This window comes from Salvia miltiorrhiza, chromosome 3 (assembly GCF_028751815.1).
Source record: "Salvia miltiorrhiza cultivar Shanhuang (shh) chromosome 3, IMPLAD_Smil_shh, whole genome shotgun sequence".
Taxonomy (NCBI): domain Eukaryota; kingdom Viridiplantae; phylum Streptophyta; class Magnoliopsida; order Lamiales; family Lamiaceae; genus Salvia; species Salvia miltiorrhiza.
Window position 1 is genome coordinate 9,027,069 of NC_080389.1, and position 17,423 is coordinate 9,044,491.

Here is a 17,423-nt window from a genome sequence, read left to right on the forward strand (position 1 = left end):
GTATATTTTTATAACGGTTGTTTTAACCGTTATGTATGAGCGCTTAAATACTGTTATGATTACTTTTTATATTTATTTTTAATTTTAACTTTAATAATATTATAAAAAATAAAAACCCTAATTACATAATTCACCTTCTTCTCCCAAGTTTGAAGTCTCACCCACCACTCTCTCTCTCTCTCTCGCCGTACTTCTATCTTCTTCTTCTCTCTGCCACCGCCTTACTCCCTTCAAACCCTGGCTGAAATCTTCCAGAAACTGCTATTGTATGTCACTGTGGTATAATTTTTAGTATAGGTTTTGTTAGATTTGCTTTATTAGCTGCAGTTTATAATAGTACGAGAAATCCAATTGCTTACAATTATCTTGCCACCATATGAAGCAGGGATCTGGACATTTGTAGTTAACTTTTTAATAATTTGATATGTGAAGTGTTTAACATTCTGTTATATTACTATGCATCAATATTTGATATAACTCACATGTTGCCGGATTTTTTTAATTCTCCAGCTCATTAGTGTAATTGAGTTTATCATCTTGGCAGATCAAGTAGATGGGAGTCGATGAGCTATGAGGACTACTACAAAAGAGAAGGCTGAAGCAGAGAACGTCGTTTCAAATGTCTAGCAAGTTGCGCGCATTTGTAATATTTTTTAATTAATCATATAGCTAACTAGAATATTTGTGTTGTTTTCATTATATTTGGATGATAATGTATGAATATTTCGGATGTTATATAATATATGTTATCGATGGCAATGCCATTTGTTGTTTTAAAATTATTAATTTAATTTTTTAGATAAATAATAGGAAAATAAAAAAAATATATATTACAGTTATAAAAAGTGTAAAAAACTGTTATAAAAAATGCGAAAAACCGTTATGTATTTCTATCAAAGATAACGGTTAAAACCGTTATAAAAAGTGCAAAAAACTGTTAACTATGATGGAAAAAAAAATATATATATATCAATACATAACGGTAAAAAACAATAATACATAACGGTAAGAACCGTTATGTATCACTTGTAAAGATAACGGATATTAACCGTTATGTATGAGCGCAGAATACCGTTATCTATACGACTATACATAACGGTAAAAACAATAATACATAACGGTAAGAACCGTTATGTATCACTTGTAAAGATAACGGATATTAACCGTTATGTATGAGCGCAGATACCGTTATCTATACGACTATACATAACGGTTTTTTTACCGTTATGTATGACTGTATCATAGATATCACCACTATACTTATCGGTTTTTTGGGGTCATAGATAACGGATTTTATCCGTTATCTATGAGCGTTTTTGTAGTAGTGAATATACAATCTTCATAAATAGAGGGGGTATTGATTTCAAATTTAACATCGACTTTTTAATATAATACTTCTTTTATCCCCGAAATAATTTCCTAACTTTACCTTTTGATTCGTCCCCAAAAAAACTTTCCTTTCAATTTTTGAACATTATACCACTACAATTAATTCCCAATTTACTCTTATTATTCATATTTTCACCACTTTCAATATTAATTACTTTAACATATTTCACCCTCTCAATATATTCAACAATTTTGTTTTATTAAAGCTGATCATGACCCTTCCTCCTAAACATTATTTGAGGGAAAAAGATAGTATATATTCGCATAATTTTGATATAATATTCTTAAGGATTCATCATAAAAAGGTAACAAAATATAACAATTTCACAAAACAAATAATACTCAGACAAGGTGTAAACTGAGCATGTCCAAACAAATCCAACTTGGTATTAAACAAATCCGATTGATCCCTAAAATCAGCCAACACAGCTGGCCTCTCACATTCAGAAACAATAAAAAGAAGAAAAAATCAGTACTATTCTGAGCTCAGCCGACGCTTCCGACTGACTAATTCAAATATACTTATTGTAATTGATTAATTAATAATCATATTTAAAAGTGAATTCACACATAACCACTAGCCGTTGAATACGGTACATCTGTAGACAAATTAATTAATAATCATATTTAAAAGTGAATTCACACATAACCACTAGCCGTTGAATATGGTTCATCTATAGACAGATTAATTAATAATTAATAATCATATTTAAAAGTGAATTCACACAAAACTACTAGCCGTTGAATATGGTACTTCTATAGACAAGTAGGGTGTTTGATTGAGGTTATAAGTTGTTTATGAACTTATAAGCATTTTCAAAGTGTTTGACAAAATAAATGTTTAAAGAGCTTATAAGTTTATTCACCCCAATTTATTTTCTCATAATCTTATAAGCAACATCTATTTTACAAAAATAATTCAATTATAATTTTTTATTTTCATCATATATCATTTTAATTTTATTTTTCTTCAATTTTCTCTCTCTAACTTATAAACTCAATTACCCAAAAACTTTGACAACTTATAAGCTCTTGAGAAACTACATCTTATAAGCTCTTTAAAATAAGTTTAGCCAAATACCCTCTAATTAATGCTGGAAGAACACACGTTTATATTTTTTTAAAGCTCACTTGCATGATACCGCTGCAGGCACAAGCTTGACTCAACTAGTGCAAAATAAATTGAATAATAAAAATATTGATCCAAGTGAATGTATAAATGTTATAAACCTAGTCATTCAACTTATTGACTAAATTACTAACATAATCTAGTCCTGGTGAAATATCAAAATCCTATTCATATATAATCTTTACTTTTTTTTATTAGTAAAAATACTTTATTGACATAAAGGAAAAAATCATAGGTACCAGAGATACCTAAAACATTACAAAATAGAAAGTTTGTGTTTGCATGAACACCAAGAACAGAAGCGAACATTCACATCAACAATTTGGTATATCTTGTTCCAACTTCAAAGTCTACCCTTAATCTCCAAAACAAGTTGCTTAGCATCCCACACCCTGCCCTCAAACCTGCTCCCGTTTTTGCACTTCCAGATCAGCCAAACAGTCCCGACCCATAGTGCAAGAAGCAATTTTCTCCCTTTTTTCCTTCTAACTCCAAGGACAAAAGACTTAAAGTGTTGTAAAATACCTTTGGGTTTGGCCGTTTTTATGTCGAACCATTGGTAAATTTGGTCCCAAACCATCTCGACTTTGGGGCAATGAGGAAAGTGATGTTCCGTCGTTTCTTCTCGCATCACACATGAGTTACACCACCTATCTTCGAAGCCAATTGAGACATTTCTTCTAAGCAAGTTATCACATGTAGGAAATCTATCGATCAAACCTCGCCACGCCGTCACCTTATGTGGTGTCTGAGCCTTCCAGACTTGAGCTGCCTCGACCTCCTCCTTCGGCACCTGCCCGCTTTTTGATGCCGCAATGGTATCATATGCCACCTTTGTTGAAAAACTACCGTCTTTTCCGGATTTCCAGCGCCAGTCATCTTCCTTACCTGCGCAATGAGTAACTTGAGATATTAAAGTCCTCAAAGCCTCCCACATCCCTCTTTCCCTCTCTCTCAACTCCCTTCTCCATCCGATCTCCCAAACCCAATCTCCACTCTCCCCAATAGCCCGATTCCCCCACCAAACCTCTTTTATTAAGACATAAATTGAATAATCTTGGAAAAACAAATTTCAGAGGTTTACACCCTACCCAAACCTCCTCCCAAAAGCTCACCCTCATCCCATCACCCACCCGACGACAAATGTTACTCGAGAACCATCTCTCATCAATCTCCCCTCCCTTCGCAATTATTTTCGCCCACCATCCCTTCCCGCTACCCATGTTCTCCAGCCTACACTCTCCCTCTTCCCCCCAACTCACCTCACCGTAAACAGATTTGACCACCCTCGCCCAAAGAACTTCGCCCCCCATCAAATATCTCCAAAGCCATTTAAATACCAACACCTCGTTAAACCACTCTAGATTCCTAAACCCTAGCCCCGTCTCTCGCTTCTTGTTACAAAGAACACTCCATTTGACCCAAGCAATAAAACCCGACTCCCCATTTCCCCCCCCCCCCCAAAGAAATTTACAAAAAAAAAGAATTAAGCCTACTCAACACAGCTTTTGGGATAAAGGAGAAAGAAAGTTGAAACACCGGAATGGCTTGCAATACCAATTTGACCAAAGTAATTCGCCCAGCTAGCGACAAAGTTCTTTTCTTCCAACCTCCAATTTTCTTAGCTACTTTGTCAACCAAGAAATTCCAATCCCCAATGCTATTACATCGGTCGCCCACTTGATACCAAGGTAGTTGCAAGGTCCGCGCATTCCCTTGCATTGTAGGATTGTTGCCCATCTCAAAACTTTTTCTTCGTTCACCGAAACTCCCATGATGCTACTCTTATCAAAATTGACCGCCAACCCTGACAAGTACTGGAAGAGTAATAATAGATTCTTGATTGCCATCACATTCCTCTCATCTTCATCGTGAATAAAGATTGTGTCATCTGCATCTTGCAAATGAGATACTAACGAACAACTATAAAAGTAGATTAATTAATTCTCTATCACATTCAAGTCTCAAGAGAATAAATTAACTCTCAAAAGCATGTAAAGAATAGTTTCACATAGTCCAGCTATCATGTTCAAGTCTCCAGGTAAAATTATACTCCCTCCATCCCTCAAACATCTTCATCTCTTTCTATTTGGGATGTCCTGTAAACATCTTCCTAATTTACTTTTAGAAATAATTGCATTTACTATTACTCTTACAATCTCTACTTTTTGTGGGACACATTCTTCACTTATCAAATACATAATTAACTTTTATTAAAACTCGTGTCACCTTCTCTTAGAAAGATGTTTGGGGGACGGAGGGAGTATGATAAAAAATGATAAAAAAAAAATAATTAAAAAGAAAGTACTCGAAATAAATAAAATTGATAGAACAAGAAAATAATTCGGAATGAACACTTGAATCTTCAATCTTGTAGAAAATAAATCTAAGACCGAAAAACTGTGAACCAAATAAATTCTAAAAAAAACTAAAAAAATAGAAAAAAGTTGGAGAAAAGATGTGTCTAATAAGCTAATAAAAGTATCTATATATCGGCACAGGGGATAAATACAATGCAAAACTCGAAAATACTGATAATATTCCGAAGTCTCGCAAAAACCCAGAAACTCGACGATCACTATTCACTACTTTGTACAACTTTCTTATTTTGATCATATCTCCCTCATCTTTTTCGATAAAATGAACAAATCGATACATTTTACGAACAAATCAACATAATTAATGAATAGACGTATTTAGTAAAAGTAGAGAAAAACTTGTCACCATCAGAATTTGAACCCATGGCAAAATATTTTTCATGCGGTACATTGATTTGTTTATCAAAATTATAGACCTGTTCGTTTTTATTTCACGAATTCTCTATTATCTAAATATTTAGCATTGTCTGTTGAACCTTTCTATATATATATATGATGTGAAAAAAGTGGGTATTATGACAGTGAGACCCATGAAATAATTTTTCTTTCTTTTTTGATAAATTTATAATATTACATAAAGAAATTAAATGATCGCGCCATAGGGGACTTGAACCCAAGACCTTTGGCATTGTGCATTAACGCTTTACCGCTTGGCCAACACACACACGCATGCACGAAAGTAGGATTGTGAACAAAATTTAAGAAAAATTGAAATTAAGAAAAATGTTAATGTAGTAGTGACGTGGCACTACAGTAGAAAAGCACCACCGTGGATGTTTTTAGATAACTGATCCGATCCAGAATGCATTCAATAAATTAAATTCATACTAATAACCCTCGTCATGCTCATTAGGTCATGACAATGAGCTAATGTAGGACCAGTTAGTTACGCATAATAACGTTTGAATTCGAAATTTAAAATTGACAAAATATTCAAGTCGGCCAGAGGTTTCTGCCAAAAGTTTGACATTTTATATGTTTGGATAGCCTGGCTACCAATGAATGATTGTAAAAAAAATTCAAATTCTAACGTGCAATTGTGTAATTTCAAAGTACTATATGATTGAATAGTCATGTGGTAGGTTCATTTTTTCATGTAAATAAACAAACATCAACTTTCCATTGTATCACATGACCTACAGATTGCCGGTGGTGGTCAAGTTAAATACTCTCTTTGTAGTGTTCCACTACAAGTATCATATTTTTTTTAATATATTTATTTAAGAGAAAGTTAATTAGATTATTAAATGATGTAAGATAGATTTAAAAATTAAAGAGATGTTGACCTCAAATATTCTCACTTATTGAGCTTAATTTTTATCATAAAATATAAATTAAACATTTAGGGTGCGTTCACTTTGATGGATGAGAAAAGGAGGGATAATACAAATTTATGCCTTTAAATATCTTCTTTTTTATCCACATTTTACACAAAAGAGAAGCTCACAAATTTTCCTTCCGTATTTTCACTTCAATGAGGGATAATATTATCCCTTCATTTTTTAAGGTATAATATTATCCCTCCTTGAAGTGAAAATAAGGAAGGATAAATGGTGAGCTTCTCTTTTGAGAAGACATTTAAAGCTATAAATTTTGGTTATCCCTCCATTTAGAGGAATAAAAAGCAAACACACCCTTAGAGTAGAACAATCTAAAAAGGAAACAAGATATATATTTGAAGTGGAATAAAGAGAATAATAGTTAATAAACTATCCACATGGTTTTGTTTTGTCATGATAAACTGGCAATTGATTATTATTAGGCCATAGAATTGGTTGACATTATAGACAATTTGGAAGAATTGGTCGATATTATGAGTGTGATCTGGCCGGGTGTAATGGCTAAATTTAAGGATCAATGCGATTTTTTTAATAACAACTTGCATTTCTTTTCATACATTGAGTTTACACTCGTCAGATTACTATATAGATAATGATAATGCTTCGGAGTTCTGACAGGAATTAATTAAACGAATAAAAAAGAGGGGTGATCTAAAATAAATTAAAAATACCTCTTACAATATAAATATGAACTCATCAAGATCTACGGTTGATCCATCACTTTGTTGAATGAATTCATGGTCCCGAGTTCGAATCTCATAGGTAGCGAATACTTTGTTTTTCGCAATTAAGATATTTACACAGAGAATTCATAAGTGTTTTACATAGAATTCATACATTTTAGTTAGTTTGTAGTTTATATATTAAGAAGTGTTTATACCGTAGTCCTCCCTAAAAAGAGAAATTTTTTTTATATAAGTTTGCTTCTTCCTTGAAACTACCAAAACAACCCAACAAAAGTATCTATATACATGCTTCTTCATTAAAATTATATATATTTTAATTAAAAATTACCTGTAATGAGATAAAACGATAAGAAAGTTTAAGTGAGAGTTACATTAATAGAGAGTTACAACTGACAAATTCGAATATAAAACCTCCGGGTACATATATAATGATTATTCAACTACCGCAAAAACTTGCTTGCGGCCGGTTTGAAAGTTTACATTTCTTCACATTAATAATGTTTACTTTTATTCATAAGAACTTATACTTTTAGTTATTTTCACTCATTAATATTTATATTCTTAACTATTTGTCGTAATAAAAAGTAATTATTGCTACAATGAAATATAATATTCTTAAAGTATTACATTTATTCACGATAAGTGTTACTTTTATTCATGAGAACTTGTACTATTACATAAGTATACATTCGTGCGAACAAATGTATATCTTATGCTCATTAAAAGTAACCGACTGCATATTATGCGGCCGGCCGCATGCAAGACCAACCCTTCAACTAATACGGGTTTTTCTCTCTTTTTTCTATATATTTTTTAATGTTATTTAAGTATTGTCCCTTATTCTATTTGATTAAGATGCAGACAAGAATCATGCATATTATGAAACTTTACGCCTCACATCTAACTACCGTATTACGAAACTCTAATTCTGGTAATTAAATGATTATTTAATTAAAATTTGTCATAATTCAAACCACTGTGACTACCGCTTATTTAGGAAGGAAACAATTATAAACACTTAGGGTGTGTTCTCTTTGGTTATAAAATTATCATAGGAAAATGAGGGATAACCAAAATTTCACTTTTTAAGTCCTTCTTTTCTTTTCCCTCATTTCCTATTTGGAGGATAATATTATCACACCATTTTTTGAGGGATAATATTATCCCTCATTTGTAGTGTAAAGGGGGAATAAGTAAGGGTCAAGTAGGAAATGAGGAAAAAGATTGGAATGATTTAAATGGTGAAATTTTGTTTATCCCTTATTTTCCCATGATAAATTTACAACCAAAGAGAACGCACCCTTAATCATAATTCTTATGATAAATCAGTAGCAGGGTCTCAAAAATCAACGATTTTGATGGGTATGATGGGTTCTTAGTTTTCACACATATTTATAAATCTCATATAGGAGAGAGCTATTGTATAAACAGTACTTCTTAACATATAAAATACGAACTATCTAAAATGTATGAATTCTATATAGAACATGTATGAATTTGTTGTGTAAATGTATGAATTGTGAAAAATAAATTTTTTACTACTTATGGAATTCGAACTGGGGACCTTGAATTCATACAAGGCACGATCTCACTATATCTATACATGTGTGTGTGTATATATATATATATATATATATATATATATAGGGTTAGTTCTATTGAGAAATTTGATTTTTAAGAGAAATGAGAATAATGAACAATTTAATAAATTCTACGAATAAACTAATATAATTGATGAAATAGACATATCAATCTAATATGTTAAAAATATCGCCTTCTTTAAGATTTGAACCCTAGATCAATATGCTTGTTAAAAAATATTATGGACTATTCATAAAAATTATCGATCTGTGTAAATGCATTCTAAATTTCGCAAAATATTTAATTTTTCAATAAATATTTTCTATATAAAATTCAAACATTTATATAACGAATTCAGACGTATTCTACATAACCTCAACCGTCCTCTATGGTGTAACCTTCTACCTTGTGGTAAATACTGTGTGTTAAAATTAACGAGATATAAATTGGTATTGATTTTAGCTATTTCATAACTAAAGATAGGCTTTTTTTTTCACATGCTTAATGTAACCATGGATGAGCATGTGCATCGATATTGCAAATTACATCACATGCTAAGATGCTTAATTTCTAAAAGTCAATTTGTTAGTAATTTGGGTTTGTGCAAGTTATGCAACCACTTGCCATTGAATATTGCGTCACATCTATAGACTAATTTTATTGCGGAATCCCCATCGATACGGTCAATGAGCTGGTAATAGGGGTGAGCAAAATCGGACCAAAATGGATGGATCGAATCGAATCGATCGGTTTTGGTCCATGTATTGGTCCGGTTCGATCCTATTTTCTTGGACCGAAAATATTTAGGTTCCGTCCCGGTCTCGGGGAGGCCAAAACCGACGAAAATCGGATCAAACCGAATATATATATTTTAAATATATATTTAATATTTTTATTAATTTCTAATATCTTTATTAATATTTTTATTATTTTTATTAATTTTTAATATTTTAAAAATGGTCGATTTTGGACCGAACCGGACCGAGAACCGATGGCGATTTCGGTTCGGTCCTAGGGTTTCAGCTGATCCGATTCGATCCAAAAAATATTGAAAATTCGAAAATCGGACCGCTCACCCCAAGCTTCGGACCGACCGCTCACCCCTAGCTGGTAATAATAATGAAAGTTATCAATCCATTGAAAAAATGGAAGTAAGACAAAAACTATCGGTGACGAGGATTCAAAATTTTCTGAAAATATCTATTGTTTATCTTTTCGTGAATTGAGATTTTTTTGGGGGCATATATAGTTAGTTAGTAGGTATAGGAATGAAACAATGAATCAATTCCCAAATTTATGAATGATAAGCTTTTTGCAGTAAAATTCATCACTGTTATGAATATAAAATTAGTCATTCCTTTCCTCCCCATACTATTGCAGTATTGCTCATTCTCATTCTATGTTTATTGCATTTATTCTCGTCATCATTTTATTGCTAAATTCATTTTAATCCTACCTAAATCTATATCTATAATATATTAAAAATGCAACTTTCAATTTAAAATCAATTTCAAAATTCAAGGTTTATTTGGGCCGTACCAAACTCGAAATTAAAAAAAAAATGTTTATATGTCGGGTCAGACCGCACTAAAAAAAAAAAAAAAATTGGGTCGGGTCGGACCGGATTCGAAACAAACGGGTCGAATTGGGTCTGGGCCGATTAGGTTCTGAGTCTGAGCGGGTCGGGTCTAGAACCGGAATCAGAACCAGAACTATTATTTGATAGCTCAACAGATAATGAACGGTTTCGGATCGGTCCGAGTAAAACCCGCCCATTGACGTCCGTAGACTACCAGCATATAGTTTTTCAATACTTGTGACAACTAAGTGGCACGTGAGCATATATACAAGTGGATGGGTATATGAGCATTAATTCTGCGGCAACCATGTCTATTTAACATATTACTCATCCCTCCATCCCATTCTGCGCAAACAGAAAGATACAGAGAGAGCAAACAAAGAGAGTGTTAACCACAACGTCGGAGGTTCAACCCCTCTTCTTCTGAGAGAGATGGCGGATGCTGCGACTGAGTTCCTGCTCAACAACCTGGCGGACCTAGTGAAGGAACACTACAACAAAATCAAGGACGCCAAGGGCAACATCGAGAAGCTGCAGAGGGATCTCGGCCTCTTCCAAGCCTTCCTGAGGGACACGGTGAAGAGGCGGAAAGAGGAAGATGTTGTAAAGAATATGGTGAAGGAGATTCACGATATTGTTTATGAAATCGAAGATATCATCGACGTCTACGTTACCAAGACCGTCGATACAAACCACAAGCGTTTCCTTAGATTCTTTAAGAAATCGGCCGATCTGCACAACGTCGCCACGAGGGTCGAGGGGATCAGCGGAAGGGTCGCGGACCTGAGGGCAGAAATCAAGCTCCCCAGCATCACCCAAGACGCAGATGAAAAACCTGAGGTTAGCTCTCCATGCTTTTTATCTCATCTTTGCTTATATTCACAAAACAGAGAAAATCTTCAAAAAAATAAATAAAATACTTTTAGATTTCGAGCGATGATTTCAATAAACAGGAAAAATAAGAGAAAGAAATGTTCTTCAACATCAAAGTCAAATAAAAAAGATTTTATGTGAATATAGAGTCATATATCGAAATAGTTTAAACTCTTAATAATGCTGATTTAATTTGTTTTTAATATTTTTACTAAAATTAATGACATAGCTGATTTTGTTTTTAGTCTCTCTTTTTTTTATTATTAACATTTGACATTTCGTAAATAAAATGGGTATTTGGACAAATTTTATTCACAATTATTTTCTCATGATATTTTGAATGTTGCAATGTGATGGCTCCAAGTGGTCTTAAAAGTTAGTTTTCAAAAGAGTTTTGAATCCATTGGCTAATAATCTGCAAACAAGTGCAACACACTTGTACTATGCAAGTTACAAAAAAAGTACTCCCTCCGTCTTCGATTTAAAGCCATATTTGCACTTAAATTTTTGTCCACCAATTAAAGCCCTATTTCTTCTTTTTCAATATTATTACCATTTGTCACTGATGGACCACCTTACAATAATTTTATTATTTTTATATTCTATATTTATTACACTTTATCACTGATGGACCCACCACACAATACCTTTAACACTTTAGTCAAAATACTTTATCACTTTAGTCAATTATCCTTATATTTCATCCACAACACCATTTTCAGCTTTTTTAGTCTCCGTGCCCACCCTCAAATAGGGCTTTAATTGGTGGATGAAGGGAGTATATATTTATCATGAGAAAATGATGGATATATAAATAATTTTATCACTTAATTAATTTTTAAAAAACATGTGAAAAGAGTATAAAATTGGTGAAAATATATATTTTCAACCTTTTTTTTCATTAAAGAGAACGCTACGTAACAAGTCGTCGTTTACATAAATATATCATATGGTATTGGTGTTAGATTAAATATTGACACTATTATATACTCTCTCCGTCCATTAAAAAATATCTCTTCATAATTACACAAATTTTAATATATTGATTGTGTGTATTGTGAGTGGAATAAGGGTCTCACTCGCACTTTTATTGAAGTTTTAAATCGGTTAATTGTTTTTAATATTCACACGGATTTTAATAATTAATTATGTGTATTGTGTGTGGATTAAAGATTCCACTTTTATAATAATTTTAAATTGATTAATTTGGTTGAGTGGTGTGTCCATTATTGTAATCCATACCTATTATACAAATAAATAGGGTACATATTACGTATTCACTAAATTATATATTGATGTTATCCTACCTTGATATGTATGTGTTTGAAAATTCAGTATGAATGTTAGATTTCTCAAAAAATATAGTAAAACATGTATAAATTAATAATGTTGGGACCTAAGGATTTTTATTAATTTAGAGAGATATCAATATATTAATTTTTCAAGTTTATACACAATGCTTTTTTTTGTTCAAAAATTTTAAATTTAAATCATGTTGTAATGTGTAAAAACAAATTAGAGATAATATTTAAATTGAATAAATATTTTGTATGTATTAATTCATTGTGGTTGATATTAGTGGAGATCATAACGAGGATGATTCAATACTAGGTTCATATTTTAACAAGTTACCATAATATTCATAATTTAATATTTTAAGAATTATTAGTTTATAATATGACATGACCTATATATTTGTGAAGGGTTCTCTAAAAATTAGTACTCCCTCCGTCCATGATTTAATGCCCTATTTGGGTGTGGGCACGGAGACTAAGAAAACTGAAAAAGGTGATGTGGATAAAATATAAGGGTAGTTGACTAAAGTGATAAAGATAGTTGACTAAAGTGATAAAGGTGTTGTGAGTGGGTCCACTAGTGATAAAATGTAGTAAATATAGAATATAAAAATGATAAAAATGTTTTAAGGTAGGTCCATTAGTGACAAAGGGTAGTAAATATAGGAAAAGAAGAAGAGTAAAAGGGTACAAAAAGCAGAATAGGGCATTAAATTTTGGACAGATTTTTAAAGGCAAGTAGGGCATTAAATTGTGAACGGAGGGAGTATTATTTTATTATTTTTTGAAAATAAATGAGTCTTGCTTTTAAGATAATGAGAAAATAGGTTACCGGTTAGGTTGGGTAGATGAACTTATATTTTGAGAGCTTATAACCTCTTAAAGCTTATTTTTTACAACTAATTAGCTTTTTATGAGCTTATTTTACCAAACACTTTGAAGAAGCCTATAAGATCCTAAACAGTTTATAAGTTGTTTTAAAACCCGACACTTTCTAAATTCCTTCATTCTGGAACCATACGATGGTGAAGTGATTAATTATTTTTGTAACCAATTGTCTTAAGTTTCAATCCCACCTTGGGTATCACAACCCGGCGGACAAAATTCAAAAATTCATATTTTTTTCGCACCAGTCTTCTTCTTTTAAGATCCATTCAATGCCGAAGAAGATTCTTCTTCTTCTTCTTCTTTTAAGATCCTTTCAATGCGGAAGATTCTTCTTAATTCTTCTTCTTCTTCTTCTTCTTCTTTTAAGATCCATTCAATGCCGAAGATTCTTCTTCTGCTTTTAAGATCCATTCAATGCTGAACAATCTTCTTCTTAAGATATCCATTCAATGTCTGAATCATCATCATCATCTTCTTCTTCTAAAATCCATTCAACATGGAACCACCATCATAACAAACATAACAACTCCTCCTACTCCTCTTGCTCCTCTTCTTGAAAATTTTTGCTTAGAGGCTCAAAGCACGAATCAACATATAATATTCATTCCCCAGCTTTTGTTCGTCTCATAAATTTTAGGAGCTGATGGTCAGCACCGTACGTGCACAAGCACAATGGCATGCATCGTTGGGATTTTAGCCTTTTAGGTTCTTGCACTAGAATTTCACGTTTGGCCAAGGAATTAATCGTGCCATATATATTATATTTGAACTTTAAGGAGATTGAGTCTTAGACGTTCTTGTACTTTCTTCCGATATCTCTTTGAATGCGTGCCCTGAAATCAAACTTTTCAATCAGCCTCGGCCACCAAGATTGAAAGACGTGGTTGGCTTCGAAGATGTGATGGAAGAACTCAAAGATCGCTTGAAGCAAGACACCGACTATTTTGATGTGATTTCTCTGATTGGTATGTTTGGGCTGGGCAAGACGACGCTGGCATGGAAGGTTTTTAATGATCCAGATATCAGCTTCAAGTTCACCACTCGTATATGGCTTACTGTCTCGCAAAAGTTCACACAGAGAGAATTATTTCTAAACATTCTCAAACATTTAAATGGGACTCTAGACGAGAGAACACTTTCCAAAGAGGTCCATGAATTAGCTGAGATAGTCACTGAGTATCTCAAAAGAGGAAGATTCCTGATCGTCATCGACGATGTATGGACGGCTGAAGATTGGAGAAAACTTAGTGAGGCTCTTCCATCTGACAATGCAAGTGGTAAAGTCCTCATCACCAGTCGTCATGAGGAAGTGGGGAAGGTCGCTAGTAAGCCCAGACGTCACTACAACCTGCGTAACTTTAAATTCGAAGAAAGCTGGGAGCTCTTCCGGTTGGAGGCACTCGGCACGCTGGTGTGCCCAACTGAGTTGGTAGATGTGGGAAAAATTATCGCAAGGAACTGTGATGGACTGCCACTTGCGATAGTTGTCATAGGAGGCATCCTTGCCAAGTCTTCGAGCACGAACATAAACACAAAAAGGAAAGAGTGGGATAAAGTGTCCAAAGACGTGATCTCATATCTCTCTGAGAAAGACAAATCACAACGGATGCAGAAATTCATATCTTTGAGTTATGACAATTTACCTTACCACTTGCGCGCGTGCTTTCTCTATCTGGGGTTGTTCCCAGAAGACTATGAAATTCCAGTGTCGAGATTGATCCGCATGTGGATTGCTGAAGGGTTCATACCACAGAAGGTTGACACCTTGGAGGAAACTGGAGAAGGGTATTTGGAGGATCTCATCAGCAGAAACTTAGTGAAGAGTGTCAAGTTTAAACCTGATGGTAAGGTTAAAACTTGCCAGATTCATGATACCTTGCGCGATTTCTGCCGCACTGAAGCTGAAGCTGAGAATTTCCTCCAGGAGATCAAGTACCAGAGCGAAGGAGAGTTTGTACCTTCAGTTTCCCAGATTAAAACATTCCGCCGTCTTTCTATTCATTCCAATTGCTTGGAGTTTATCCAATCCAAACCTTTTGGCCCTCGTGTCCGCTCATTTGTTTGTTTCTCGAAAGATAAATGTGTGGTGTCGGCTGAAAACAGTACAAAAATCACTGCCGCCTTCACACTGTTGAGAGTTTTAGATGTTCTACCTTTCAAATACGACACCATTGATAGTGACCTCTACAAATTGATTCATATGAGGTACATTGCCTTGTCTTTCAAGTTGTCAATTCTTCCTTCAGACTTCAACCAGCTTTCAAACATACAAACTCTCATCATTGCCACTGAATCCGATACCCTTGATGTGAAAGCTGATATATGGAAGATGAAACACTTGAGGCATTTTAAGACGAACGCCTCCGCTACCCTCAAGCCACCTAAAAGTGAGAAAGATTGTGCACACGAGCTTCAAACACTCGGCTTAATCTCGGTGGAGAGTTGCACGGAGGAACTTCCTAAACGGGCGCCCAATTTGAAGAAATTGGGCATCCGTGGGAAGCTATCCCTGCTGTTCGAAACAAGGAATGTATCTTTTGATAATTTGGGGAACATGAAACATCTTGGAAAGATGAAGCTAGTAAACGATGCAACACAAGAAGCAGAGCGACTGCATTGCCTTCCTAGATATGATCGGTTCCCATCCGGACTTACCAGCCTCACTCTATGTGCCACTTCCCTCAGTTGGGACCATATCTCAACCCTTGGATCGCTCAAGAAAATCGAGGTGCTCAAGCTAAAAAGTCGGGCATTTACGGGTGACATCTGGAAGGTAGAAGATGGAGGTTTTCCCACTCTTCAGTTTCTGCACATTGAAGAGACGGATTTGGTGTTTTGGAAGGCCTCGTCGCGTAACTTCCCCAAGCTCAGAAGCCTTGTGCTGAAGAACTGCGACAAGCTCCGTGAAATTCCAATTGAGCTTGCTGACATACCAAGCCTCCAAATGTTGGAGTTGTCTACTTGCATACTGGCGAACAAATTTGGCAAGATGATTGCGGCTGCAAAGACAAAGACGAAGGACTCTGAGTTCAAGCTCGCCATCTACCCTCCTGTTGAATGATCATGCTTGGTAACTTATCTTTCAAATGCTTACTTCTACATATTATCTCAGTGTTTTCATGCTAATTTTAGTTATCGTTATTAATCTCACTTGTCTTTTGCAGCATCGCACGTTTCAAGCTTCTTATCAGGTACACTTTTCTTCTTTCCATATTTGGAAGCCGTAATTGATCAATATATGTTTTTAGAGTTGTACTCTTTTCTATCAGCATGAATTTCATTAGTATTCTGAGGAAAACTTAGATGAATTTCTTTGCCATCCAAACTGTAGTATTTTTATTTTTTGAATGTTTAATTATTTTTTCGTTTTCATTTGCAGCCTAAACTTTTTGCGAAAGATATGTACTTTAATTGTCGTATAACTTTGTTTAATTAATTTTCTTCTTGCTTCTCTGTTAAAAATAACTATAGTTACTATTGTTGTTTTAATTGGTTGATTGATATATAGTTGCATTTGGTTTTGGCGTACTTCAAAGAATCATAGTAATTAAACATAATAGTCTATAAAAGTTCTTGTTGTAAATATCAACAAAACAAAAGGTTCAAGTCGCAAAGCATAGCAAATGACTCAAACTAAATATTGTTTCTCCTTGCTAAAGGCTCAATTGTTTTGATTGTGAAATTAAGTTATGAATATATCTGTGTTTGTGCTTTAGCTTAAAGATTCGAACTAACAACTCATGATGTTTACAATTGCAGAGGTGTATATGGCTGGTGCAGTGTGGCTTGCTTGAATAACTGCTGCATTTCAATTTGTTCTTCTCATTATGCTTGACTTTGTTATGTTGAACTATTTCCTTTCTTCAAATAATCCAGCTTCGTGCGTTTGGATTAGAATAAACAGTGCATTTGATTCGGTTTTTTATGTTGAACTAGCAAGACATTGTGTAGTTAATGTGTTGAATGATCATTTGTTTATTTCGCAGTATGAGGATTAGATTAGATAATTTATTTTACATCTTAATTCGTTTTGTCATTGATGAGGTGGTGAAAAAACAAAAAGATTGATTATGTGAGTAAAGTATCTACATACAATTAGTCTACACGTTTTCTCTGACCTCGCCAGAGAAATGGGTCGCCAGCGGAATAGTGATTTCGCTGCTCTGGATTTGATTTCTCTGACGATGCTTTTCACGGCTCTGGACTTGATTCCTCTGAACCTGATTTCTCTGGTGAAGCATTTCGCTGCTCTGACATATTGATTCCTCTGGCGTCTTGATTTCTC

The 17,423-nt window shown here is 34.0% G+C and overlaps 1 protein-coding gene across 2 annotated transcripts; it reads left to right on the plus strand.

Annotated features, from left to right (window-relative positions):
- The first annotated feature begins 10,324 nt into the window (after positions 1-10,324).
- On the plus strand, positions 10,325-17,126 carry LOC131017406 (probable disease resistance RPP8-like protein 2). 2 transcript variants are annotated; one of them, XM_057946156.1, is made up of 4 exons: positions 10,325-10,922; positions 13,995-16,208; positions 16,303-16,329; positions 16,898-17,126. In XM_057946156.1, the coding sequence occupies exons 1-2, from the start codon at positions 10,515-10,517 to the stop codon at positions 16,197-16,199; spliced, it is 2,613 nt and encodes an 870-aa protein (XP_057802139.1). In that variant the 5' UTR covers positions 10,325-10,514; the 3' UTR covers positions 16,200-16,208; positions 16,303-16,329; positions 16,898-17,126. The 2 variants fall into 2 exon arrangements, with proteins under 2 accessions (XP_057802139.1, XP_057802140.1); XM_057946157.1 differs by lacking the exon at positions 16,898-17,126 and having other exon boundaries at positions 10,338-10,922; positions 16,303-16,463.
- Positions 17,127-17,423: the final 297 nt, after the last annotated feature.